Source organism: Oncorhynchus gorbuscha, linkage group LG12 (genome assembly GCF_021184085.1).
Source record: "Oncorhynchus gorbuscha isolate QuinsamMale2020 ecotype Even-year linkage group LG12, OgorEven_v1.0, whole genome shotgun sequence".
In the NCBI taxonomy this organism is placed as follows: domain Eukaryota; kingdom Metazoa; phylum Chordata; class Actinopteri; order Salmoniformes; family Salmonidae; genus Oncorhynchus; species Oncorhynchus gorbuscha.
This window is the reverse complement of record NC_060184.1, coordinates 47,662,462-47,675,578: the sequence shown is the minus strand read 5'-3', so window position 1 is coordinate 47,675,578 and position 13,117 is coordinate 47,662,462. Positions and strand designations below refer to the sequence as shown.

Here is a 13,117-nt window from a genome sequence, read left to right as displayed (position 1 = left end):
GACAGCAGAAGATATGAAAGTAATGATGCCCAGGTTAGTGGTTGAAGTCCAAGATGGCTGACAGCTCCTCAGGCCCATGACAGATCCTACTTTATTCCAGCTTTAAAAGAGTCTGTGGGGGTTCGGCCGAACAACAGAGTCCATTTTTTCCCCTCCTCCTAATGACCTTCCTATGTCAACCCCCCACAGAAAAAAATGTCAGAAAGTTTGAGGACTGGGGAGGTAATTTTGAGCTGGCTTCAATTTGGCAGAGGAGAGACTGATGGGAATACCATACGAATTCACTCAGCCCATATATATATATATGTTAGAGAGCGAGAGAGAGAGAGAGAGAGAGAGAGAGAGCAAAAGGAGAAAGTGAAACAGGACTATATCTGTTGAATATGTATCCGTGCGTAAACCCAAGGCCATATCCTCTCAGCTTCTTCTGACACAGAGAGAAAGAGAGAGAGAGTTAAATGGTGACTCCAGACATATGTCGCCAATTGGGTCAAGACTTCACCAAAAGCACATAAACACATTTCAACATGTGGTCACAAAGTGTTAGTAGGACATGTGTGTTGATATTACACCTTCTTGCTTTTAATACCACGATCCCAAGTTCTTCGTGCCGGAAAGAACGCCAGAGGTAAGCCTGAGTTCACTCTGCTCTGTCTCACTCTGAAAATACAGCCATCTTGTCCTGAGAGAGTTAGGATATGCTGAGAAAAAGAAGAAAAAGCGTTTGGCTCGATACTCTGCGAATTCTCTACCTGCCTTACGGGTCAGCCTGCTTTTCATAAGAACATTGGGACTACTAGCACCAGCCGCTGTCTGGAATTCCCAAGCGAGGTTAAACGGAAGGACATACTGGAGCAGGAACGTCTGATAAACAACTTGAGGCAGGCGAGTTAAAACAAAAAGGGACAGAGGAACTTTCATAACCATCCGTTTAATTTTCAGTAAGACATCGTATTGTAAAATAAACCACTAAAACTGTCACATCTACATGACACTAATAGCCAAGATTGGGATTGTCCTATAATAACATGTTACCCACATTTCCCATATTTACAGTAACACCACCCTTCATCCCCACCTCTGGCCCTACGATTTTGAGGACATTGTCCCCAGTTTCACCAGTGCAGCAGTGGAAAAGCCCTATTTAGGTATTTTGGGGGGCTAGTGTAGACAGTTTAGACAGTGTAGACCAAGAATCATAGCTGAAATCACAAAAGTCTGTGTCTTTCGGCCAAACACCGGGGTAAAGTCTTATAGTGGAAATTCAGTAAAATGCCCTATGCTGGTTGAGACACCTCATCACCCCTCTCCATTGAGTCTCCATGGTGGCATCACTACACAGGGGGCACTGGTTCCATGTAGCAGTGAACAAGCCTTTTCATTAAAATTGCACATTGCACTACAGGGCATTAATACTAAAGCTAGGCATAGAGAAAAAATAAATGGTTCAAAGTTCAAAGGTTACACACGTCGCACTTAAAAAACAAGGCTATTCACTTTGTTCTGATCCTCACGCAGATAGTTCTGTTGCACAATAACAAATCCAGAGTGAGGAGGCGGGGCTAATAAAAGCAGAGCAGGCCAGGCCAACAGCTGTCATTGTCTGCGTCCGAAATAGAACCCTATTCCCTTTCATAGGGCTCTGGTGGAAAGGAGTGCATTATATAGGGTGCCATTTGGAACGCAAGTCCATGAGTGGAGGGCTGTCTGGGCTCGCGGCGCAGGCTACTCACACGAAGACAAACAGGACGCTTCCTCTCGGGTGACACTGTGATGAGAGAGATTGTGGCAAAGCACAGTTTGAGCTCGTCTCCGCTGGTGCTGGGGTCAACATCGGGGACCACTCCCTCCATCCCTTCATCCCTCCATCCTTACTGATGGACCAAGTAATTCTGGATTGGAGTAACTCTCTCCAGAGAGAGAGAGAGAGAGACAGAGAGGCTTCCAAATCCCTCCTTGGATCAACAGTACAATGGTGCAGTACTCTCGCTCTCTCGTTCTCCATCCCAGGGGGTGTGTTTCTGTCTTTCCCATTTCTTCTCTTTCCCTCTCTCGCTTTGTCTTTATGTGTATGTGAGTTTGAGAATGTGAGTGTGTAAGTGTGAGTGTGTAAGTATGTGTGTGTATGCATGTCTATCAGTGAATGAGTGTATGTATTTATGAACTGGTGACCTCCTGACCCCATCAAGCTGTGAGTGCTGCTTTTGGTACGGGCTAAACCACAAAGGCTGTCACCCAGAAAAAGCTGTTATGTTTAACCCTGCACGGTCCCAAAGGCAGTGAGTAGACACAGCTCATACTACCTTGTGTCTGTCCTGAGATGTAAACAATGGCTACATAACAGCTGATCCTCAACACGGGGGCCCCTCAGGGGTGCGTGCTCAGTCCCCTCCCGTACTCCCTGTTCACCTACGACTGCGTGACCAGGCACGACTCCACCACCATCATTAAGTTTGCAGACGACACAACAGTGGTGGGCCTGATCACCGACAACGACGAGACAGCCTATAGGGAGGAGGTCAGAGACCTGGCCGGGTGGTGCCAGGACAACAACCTCTCCCTCAACATAACCAAGACTGAGGAGATGATTGTGGACTACAGGAAAAGGAGGACCGAGCACGCACCCATTCTCATCGACGGGGCTGTAGTGGAGCAGGTTGAGAGCTTCAAATTCCTGGGTCCTCAGATCTTCAAAAGGTTCTACAGCAGCAACATCGAGAGCATCCTGACTGGTTGCATCACTGCCCAGTATGGCAACTGCTCAGCCTCCAACCGCAAGGCACTACAGAGGGTAGTGCGTACAGCCCAGAATATCACTGGGGCTGAGCTGCCTGCCATCAAGGACTTCTACACCAGGCAGTGTAGGAGGAAGGCCCTAAAAATGGTCAAAGACCCCAGCCACCCCAGCCATAGACTGTTCTCTATATTACCGCATGGCAAGCAGTACCGGAGCGCCAAGTCTAGGACCAAAAGGCTTCTCAACAGTTTTTACCCCCAAGCCATAAGACTCCTGAACGGGTAACCAATGGTTACCCGGACTATTTGCATTGTGTCTTTATTACTGTTGTTATATTTATTTACTTATCTATTGTTCACCTAAAACCTTTTTTAACTTAAAAATTGCACTGTGCCTGTAAGTAAGCATTTCACTGTAAGGTCTAACTCAACCTGTTGTATTCGGCGCATGTGACAAATTAAATTGTATTTGCATCGCAAAAGAGACCCTACAGTATTCCCTATATAATGGCACTGCTTTTGACCAGGGCCCATGGGGAATATGGCACCATTTAGGACGCATGCAAGGTATCACTTGATGGTGATGAGTAAGATTGACATTGATCTCAGTTGGGGAGTGGGAGTAAAGAGAGTGAAGAGAGTTGTGTTGTACTCACCGAACCGCTTGTATCCAAAAGACTGTACTTCCTCCTCGTCGGCAAAATCGTCTGTGGGAATAACAACAGATACACGTGTGTTAGAGTGAGGTCCAAGAGAAAAATCACACAAGCACGGCAACAAATGAACAGTGTATACTACATTGGTTCCAGAACAAATGCAATCGATATTTATTTTGAATATAGTGCCGCAGTCACACACGGAAACCCACTGCATAGAGTAATAAGCATGTCAGGAAACCTTTGTACGCTGTGTGCCTGCATCCCAAGTGGCAGCCTATTCTGTGTATATTGCAACACTTTTGGTCAAAGTCCTATGAGGAATAGGGTACCATTTGGGATGCAGGCTATACGTATATCAACTCCCCAGCCAACATGGTTAATGATACCTCATTGTACTGCAGGAGGAGTGAGTAACCCCCCCCTCAGCAGAGGTCAGGACAGAATGTTCTCCCAACAACTGTTCTGTTACTACTCTGGCTGAGAGAACTTATTATAGAAATCAAGCCTTTAAAACCTCAACTATCACACAAAGTAAATCGCAAGATCCTGAAGGGACCGTTTTCATAATTATGGGCACCCTTGATGAAGATGAACTAATAAGAATGTATAAAACAAATACGAGGGAAATTATATTATTTTATACTATTACAATTGCTCAGAGAAAAAGATTTTGCTTTACAAGTAATTTAAAAAAATCTAAAAAAGATAGGTGTCAAAACTATTGGCACCCTGTTTTCAATTCTCTAGCACCCTCCTGTGCGAGGATAAAGACACAGCCTTTTTCTAAAATGATTTATGAGACTGGAGTACATGTTGGGAGGGATCTTAGACCCTTCCTTCATACAGAATCTTCCCAGATACTTGATATCCTTCATCCGCTCTTGTGGACTGCCCTCTTCAATTCAAACCACAAACCACATGTTTTCAATGAGTTTCAAGTCCGAAGACTTAGAAGGCCATTGCAAAATGTTTCTTTTGTGGTCAATTAACCATTTAGCTCTATTTCCATGTCATCTGACCATAGCACCTCCTGGAGTTTGATAAACGGCATTGGCACTTGGATTGGAACCGGTACTATGGCCCCGCACACCAGTAGAAGGTTTGGTGTTGAAAAGCTTATGCAGAAAAGTACCTCATACCTACAGTTAAATATGGAGGTGGATCTTTGATGTTATGGGGTTATTTTGCTTCCACTGGTCCTGGGGCCCTTGTTAAGGTCAACGGCATCATGAACTTTACCAAGTACCAGGACATTTTAGCAAAAAACCTGGTTGCCTCAGCCAGGAGGCGGAAACTTGGCCGCAAGTGGATCTTCCAGCAAGACAATAAGCACTGATCAAAATCCACAAAGAAATGGTTATTTGACCACAAAAATCAACATAAGGGCTCTGGTCAAATGAGGTGCACCATAGCAAATAGGGTGCCATTTGAGACACAGACTAGGTAACCAAATGGATACGGGACACCAACAGGCATTTGTGGCAGCCAGGATACTACACAAATGCCTTTCTCTATAGGAAGGATAAATAGGCCTTACTCAGCACATAGCTTTATCATCGTGGTATGTCATGGAGGCTATAACTCCCCATCAAGTGCCTCTCTCTGTGTGGGAAGGAGACAGGAGGACTCCTGTATAAGCCACAGGCTGCGGTTTCTCTGGGTTGTTGACCGTAAACTCTAATTCAACTTCGCTACACTACACTAGAACCCAGGGCAGGTCAGCGGCAGAGAAAGAAGAACATCACTCATAATGGCTAGCAGATGTACACTCTTGGGGAAAAAAAGGTGCTATCTAGAACCTTAAAGGGTTATTTGGCTGTCCCTTTAGGAGAACCTGTTGAAGAACCCCTTTTGGCTCCAAGTAGAAACCTTTTGGTTCTACCTGGAACCCAAAATGGTTTTCCTACGGGGACAACCAAAGAACCCTTTTGAAGAGAGAGGCAGTGTCGTCTGAGGGCAGTGTGAGGGGGAGGGGGAGGGAAGGGCGACAGGGGTGGGATATGTTGGGCGTGGCGGTTATTATAATTGGCAAATAATGACGCCACTGCTTAGATAAATTAAGAGACGCTCACTAACACAAACTCTATGACCCTGGTTGCGTCCCTAATGGCATCATATACACCCCAAGAAGATGAAGAGGTACATGAAGAGGTTCCTGTGTGTGATTAAAGCACCTGTGTGTGTGTTATCTCTTGGGCTGCTTTGTTCCCCTCTAACCCGGGGGCATTGTCAGTGAGTCACAAACCAGTGAAATACGTAGAGCCAGGTCACTCTCTTTCATGGTCCTTTGAGTATGGTTCCAGTGGATCCAGTGGACTACTACCATGTGGAGATACTACTACCCTCTCTGGAGCCTATGTGAACCAGAGAGGGTGCCGAGGTTCAGCATGGACCCAATGTTCCCTCTCCTCCACCTGTGGGATACTATTCAGCACCAGGTGGGGCCGCATAACCAGCAACCCAGCACGTGGATTGTTCTTCTGCGTTGGAGTGCCGGGGAGTTGCAGCGCCGTGGACACCGCTGCATTTGTCATAGTGTGTGCAGGAGTCCCGTTTTGCCCATGTTGAGAGGAATATACAGTCTTCTCAAGTGATACTTCGCAGCAGAGGACCAGATCCGGGGCTTCCTCCTGTTAGGGGAGCTATTCCCAGCGGTTTGCAGTGGAGAGCATGGGACAGTCATACGGGGGACAGCAGCAAGGGGTCGTCTTTTCAGGCCTGTCACCGTCGGCAGATGTGACTGTGACCATCTGGTGTGACTATAATGCCTCTCCAGCCCTGGCAACAACTGAGAACATGTCCTCGGCCCCCGCTGGTCCTCATGAGTTGCCTGCTATGGAGACTAAGCACACACAAGATGTAATTCCCCATCCCCCCTCCACTGCTGTAGTCTTGGAGAGTCCCCTCCCGTGCCCGGGCGGCCTATGTGCTTCCAGTAGCATTGCCACATGGTAGTAAGCCTATGTTGCTGACTGGACTCTAGTCCTCACAGCCACCGGATCATCAACAGCCAAGCTACTCGGAAAGCCATCGCCCCTGTCTGCCTCTGACTCTCTGCCTGTCCCTGCACTAGGGGACCCTCCAGCAGCACCGGACCTGTCTGCTGCTACCTGGGCCCATGAGGGGACCGAGCCACAGCACTGTCACCATCTACTGACAGTACAGCTTCACCTGACAGAACCACAGCCCTGGGTCCGGTTCTGTGTGTTCAGGATTCCCCTGCCTAGCGTGTACTGCCTGACCCAGCTCCAGTCCTGGTCCTGCTGCCTCTGCACTCAACCAACAACATGACTGTGGGGGTTGGATCAGACCTCGCTGGGGCCAGCCATCCAGACTTCACCCTCCAGTGTCCTATCCCAGGGGAACAACCTATTCCTGCTCCTGGCTGTGATCTTATTCACCACCTGCCCTGGTCTCACCAGCACTGCCTCCTGACCTGGGGGACTTGCCCACCTCTGTGGGGGAACCACCGCCGCACCTACTCTCCACTACTGGGGCATGGCCCGCCTCTGTGAGGAAACCCCCACCCAGCACCTGGACTTGTTACAGTGGGCTGGCCATACTCCAAAGTGCCACCCGCATGGATGCCTTAAATCCTCTGTTCCCTGGAAGCTCCTGACCTGCAGCTGATGGAGTGACTGCATGGAATAACTACATGGGGTGGTGGGGAGCACCACTACTGACATCTCCGGCAGGGGAATCCTTCCCTTTTGTAAATATGCTTCACATATTTTAGGTGTGGCTTTTACAGAATCTCCTGCCGAGGGTGTTACATTTCACTGTTTGTGTGAGATTTTGTTTATTTGCTTTCTGGAGCCACGCTGTCTGACTCGCCCATTCTCACTCTTTCTTCCCCGTCATGTGAGAGATCAATATCTCCTACAGCTCATGGCTTCAGCCAATCGAACAATAGCCATGTGTCTCACCCTAGTGCACGCTCTAGCAGTGCAGTCTCTCCAGGCACAGATTGGCTAGCCAGCCTGACGCACGCTCTCCAAGGGAGTAAATATTGACTAAAATCTGAACTGTGTTATTCCAGTCTGTGAGTGTGGGTGGATAGAACACAGTAACTTTAATCACACACAGGGATGCGTGAACACAGAAAACATATCCATGTTTATCTTCTTCTGTGTGTGATTAAAGTTCCTTAGTGTGTTACCTGGGGTGGCAGGTAGCCTAGTGGTTAGAGCTTCGGGCCAGTAAACGAAAGGTTGCTCCTTGAATCCCAGAGCTGACAAGGTAAAAAGCTGTTGTTCTGCTCCTGAACAAGGCAGTTAACCCACTGTTCGTAGGCTGTCATTGTAAATAAGAATTTGTTCTTAACTGACTTGCCTAGTTAAATAAAGGTGTAAAAAAAAACTTTAAAAAAACACTCGGACTGCTTTATTCCCCTCTAACCGGGGAGGGTGTCAGTGAGTCACAAACCAGTAAAATACGTGGAGCCGGGTTGCTCTCTTTCAACTACTTTTGACCAGAGCCCTAGCTGACCTGGTCAAAAGTAGTGCACTTTATAAGGAAAGGTGGCGCCATTTGGGACTCTGTGTCTATGATGGAGAGATGACTACACACTAAAAAATTAGGGTTCTATGTGGACCCAGAATGCTTCAAAGGACCATTTGAGCTCTACTGTGGTTCTTTACAGTTCCCAAAAGGGTTCTTTGCTCTTTTAGTGGTAATTAAAATGTAGGGGCTGTGGTTCATTAGAATATTTTGGTGGTGTGGCTAGCTCACAGCTCTTTTTGTGCGACCGTGAGTAAGAGTGTCATTCCAGTTTATGTAATGTGTTGTGTTAGGCACCATACATTTTATATGATTGTGGCAAGTGATTGTGTCTTGTAAAATACTCATGTATGGCCTTGTGTCAATTGGGAATTGTTTAATAAATCAGTCTGTGGTTCTCAATCTAAATTCTCTCCTCAGGGACCTGCAGGTGTTCCAGACATAGCTCACTTGATTAAATGTGTCAGTTAACACAATAATAACACCTAAGGAATTTGAACAATATAATATGGCTAACCAGAATCAAAAACACTGTATGGTTATTCTACAAAGAACATTTCAGATTGAGAAAGGTTCCTTATAGAACCATTGTCCCTAAAGGTTCTGTGAAGAACAATAAAAAGGGTTCTATATAGCCCCAACAAGGGTTGTAACATAGCGGAACCTTTTTTTGGTGCAATATAGAACCTTTGTTAATGGTCCTTTATAGAACCTCAGGCAAACGGTTCTTTATAACACCATACAGGTTCCATTTAGAACCTAATGAGCATTGCTCTGTATTGCACTTTGAAAAAAGGGTTCTATATAGCACAAAAAGAGTCCACTATGGTTACAAGACAAATAACCTCTATCTGGTACTATTTAGAACCATTATTTTTCATGTGCACATGAACATACTGAATGACGTGTCCCATTGTTCCTTGATCACTTCTGAGAGACATATGAGATGAGTCCCCATCTATGGCGTCATTAGGTCATGTGTCACAGGGGTAACAAAACGTTGGTGTCCCCAGGGGAGTTAACTTTTTGTAAAAATGCAATAGGCTACATTAGGTCTATACATGGAATCATAAGGAGAGAATCAAATCAATGTAATACACCTCCCTGCCTAAAATATATTAATATTGCCCTTTGAATAACAATTGTGCACACAATCTTATTGTTAGTACAGGCTAGAACAAAAGCAGCACTGATATACAGTATATCACAAAGGACCTAAAGTAACCAAACAAAAACAGTTACTCAATCAATGCACCACTATAGAGAATGATGCGACTGGCGGAGAAAGGCCAAGTCATTTCACAATACAGCTGAATTCCACACAACAAGCACTTAATCTCATCCAGATGTGCAACACTCAGGCACAGATACAGAATTTATCGAAACCATTTTTTGGGCTCCCACTTCAAACTTCTCAAAACTATTTTAAAGATGAACAGCACCTTGCATAACACATACTGTACCTTTCATGGCGTTGTATAAATCTGTTAGGAGTGAAGAAGAGATGAGAGTCGCTATGTCACTTTTTGTTCATCTCAAAATGCAGTCCAAACGAGCAGGTTTGAATCAGTTGCTGGGAGAACAGCAAACTAAACGCTCGCACAAAAAAGTTCCGATCATCCAAATTCAGAATTTGAGGACTGCGCACGACCGTAAAATGTTAATCTCGAACATCCCATAAGAATCCCATTGTTCCGTTATTTGCCCACACTGTTGGATAAAATCTGGATAGAGAAAGTTAACTTTCCCCGTATTCGTAATATTTCGTGTTGCGCTGGAAAATGCACCCGTGGCTTGTGTTAGGTTATATTAAATATGGCTCTTTCCAGTGTGCAGCGTTGACCACAATCACAAACTCACAAACATTTTAGAGCCGAAGGAAGTCCCGCGTCTGCAGCTCCGTTCTACACACCCCACACACTCCTCGCTCTCCTTAAAGGTGAGGATGCCCTTCAGCGCAAACTGTAGGATACCTTGAGAAACTGCTGGCAAGAGATTAGATTACTGGGTGAAAAATCTGGTACCCATTAAAGACCATTTCAAAGGGGTTGGGCAGGGGGGCTAAACCAACGTCACTGGACCTGCCAGCGACTTTAATGCATTGTGTTTTAGATGTTGCATTCTTTCTCACTTAGATTTTGATAGGCTGTTAGACAACATATTTGGAATGTTGAATCTCCATGCATGCTCTCTCTTGTATGCCTTACAAAAAAAGATTGCCGTTTTGAAACTGCCATAAAAGTGCATTACTGTGGTATTTCGAAACAGTACTTGCAGAATAACTGCAGTGACTATTATCAAAATTGGGAGAAGTTATCACATACTGCACTCTAACTGCAGTTACACTGCAAAATTACTGCAGTAAAAAAGCTGTTATTTTTGGATGCAGTATTTGTAGCATACTGCAGTGTAGTGCAGTTATACTGCATTCTGACTGCAAACTTTTTTCGTAAGGGATAAAGTTGTAAAATGTCTCCACTACTACCAATGACTATTATCACATTTGGGAGAAGTTATCACAGCTGGGGGTGTGGAATGCCATACCATTTAATTCAGCCTAATGGGAACCCAAGCATAGAACATGCCCTCTCTGGTTTGTGGCCCCTGAAACCTCTTTGCCCTGCAGAAGCAGTCCCACTGATCAAAGACACATGATTTTCTCAGGCTAATTAGCACATCAAAGCCGCATGTTTTACTGAGTGTCAATGAGATACTACTTCTGGGGCGGCAGGTAGCCTAGTGGTTAGAGCGTCGGGCCAGTAACCGAGCTGAGAAGGTCAAAATCTGTCGTTCTGACGTCATTGTAAATAAGAATTTGTTCTTAACTGACTTGCCTAGTTAAATAAAGGTTACATTTTAAAATAACACACAGCTTTTCTGGTTGTCCCAAAATAATAGACAGTTACCTACATTTGGCTCTTACGTCCACATTGAACAAAGTATCTAGTGTCTGTGTGTGTGTGCAGTACGCTCCCTTGGTGTTCACCCTCAAGCTGATCCTCTGGTACGCACTAAGTCGCAATCTGATTCTACAAACAGATCGATCTTTGACAAAACAGGCAAGGTTGACTCGACTCTGAGTCCTGTAGAGCTCTGATCAAAAGTAGTGCACTACATAAGGAATAGAGTGAGATTTGGGACTCATCCTTCTTCTCTTTGGATAACGGAGCCCATAACCCAGACTAACCCAGGCTCAGTGTTAAGGGCTTGGCTTATGACAGTCTGGAGTGTATCAGATTCCAAACCTGCCTGAAATAATTTTAGGAGTCATCCAGTGTTTTTCTTATGGCTGCAAAACTGTTGTTTTACTATCGGCCATAATTGCAGCTGCAGGCTGGTATTAGGCCCCAGGTAAAGATCAGAGTGGCAGGTAGTCTGTAGACCAGACTCCTCCTGGGCCTCTTTCAGAGGTTGGGACCACATTTGCTGGGTCAGGGCTCTTAGCAGTACAGAGGGTTCATATTAACTTGGCTGGAGATAGATACCACATAGGCGCTATAAGTTCCACATTCTTCACTAAGTTAGCCAAGGAACGTGCTCTAACACCCTGGACCAGCGCTAGATTGTCACATGATCAGAATTATATAAACATGGTCAGAAAGTGAAAAGCAAACATCATTCACACGCACAGACCGACTCACACAGAAACACACACGCACAGAGCTGCATGCATGGTGGCTATTGAGGCGCCTGAGTGAAAGGAGGTTCCCTTTCAGTAGGTCACTTCATTTAACATACTATGGGGAGTCAACAGTCAATCATATACACCTGTAGAAAACTGAAATTACGTCCAACGGGCCAATGGATGCCAAGCTTTTGGTGGCTCAGCATCCATGTTGTAAATTTGGGTCCTGGTATCGTTTTTTTGTGTTTGCTAAAAGCTAACTACTTTCTGCTCTGCTTGTGTAGCCAGTGCTTCCTTACTTGAGCCAGTAGTAAGAGTAAATTCAAAAAGGCTAACCAGCAGAGTTTGAACCTGATGGTGCCCTAGGGCATGTAGCTTCACAATGAAAATGAAAGATACTCACAAGTGCTGTCCTGTTTGCTTGCGGTTGAAACACGCTGAGAAAGCTTTGGCTTGGACCAGTTCATGTGACCATTGTCTCTGGCTGGGTTCGACTTCCATTGGGTGTCAAGTTGACTTTGTGAGAAAGATTGTTGTTGGCGAAGGGTCTTCCGGTGAAGCGTCCTCGGGAAAAGGGATGGTCTGAGGCTGGGAGAGAGCAGCAGCGGTGGTTGGAGTTGATGTGAGGCTCATTCCGGTTTCTCTGGCAGTGTTCAGAGTCCGGATTCCAGGAATGATATACAGCACTATCCCTGGTTTGCTCTGGAGGGTTTTCCGTGTGAAACAGATGACAGCCCATGGTAGCCTAAATCCCCTGCTTTGGATTCGGGGGGAGAGTGAACCATTGGTGGTTAATGCGCCTTTGATGGAGTTGTGTCGTAGGGCAGCAGATCACCTGGGGGTGGATTGGTCATCTTCTCACCTGCAGTGGAGTTCCTCCAGGTTTGGGGGAAGGTATTTACCTCTTGTCCCTGCAGCGGTGAAGCGTCGCTTACCCCTGTTTAAAGATTTTGCCGATGAGCTAAAGGCAACCTGGGATTCCCCTCGTTCAACCAAGCTGGTGCTACCAGGTCATGGCGGGTTCATGAATGTAAAGGGTATTTATGGAGGCGGAGCTCGTTTGCGCATCACTGATGGTTTGAAAGCTGGCGAGTTACTTAGCTCCAGAGGCTAACAAAGGGGCTAATCTTAACACAATGCTTTATAATAAAATAGTGACGTTCTTGGTGGATCAGCCAGACTAAGTGTATAAGGTTGAGGATGTGGCATCCCGGTCGTTGAATGTGGTCACAATGCTTCCCCGAGGTAACATCCTTTTGTGGTGCGGTTCCTGAAAGGCGTACGTCAGCTCAGACCAGTGTCTAAGCCTATTGCACCGACCTGGGACCCGGCTTTGGTCCTGAACACTCTGTGTGAGCCTCCGTTTGAACCAATGGAGTCTGTGGACCTGAAGGTCCCTTCTTACAAAATTGCCCTACTCATGGCCTTGTCGTCAGCCAAAACTGTTTGGGATATCCACATGCTATCTGTCAGGACCCGGTTACGAACCCGGGTCTCCGGAGTGAGAAACAGTCACTTAACCAACTGAGCCACGAATAGTCGGCAGAACCCAGAAGATGAGGCAGACACAGCAGTACTTGAGACGGTGTATTCAATG

General features: G+C 46.0%; 1 protein-coding gene across 1 annotated transcript in view; it reads right to left on the bottom strand.

Moving 5' to 3' along the window:
- Positions 1-9,962, bottom strand: part of LOC123991084 (collectin-12-like) — a 48,668-nt gene extending 38,706 nt beyond the window's left edge. The window contains exons 1-2 of the mRNA XM_046292273.1: positions 9,359-9,962; positions 3,393-3,443 (exon numbers count right to left, since the gene is read on the bottom strand). Of these exons, the coding sequence (XP_046148229.1) occupies positions 3,393-3,443; positions 9,359-9,365 (58 nt within the window). The 5' untranslated portion in view covers positions 9,366-9,962. The remainder of the gene's footprint in view (positions 1-3,392; positions 3,444-9,358) is intronic.
- Positions 9,963-13,117: the final 3,155 nt, after the last annotated feature.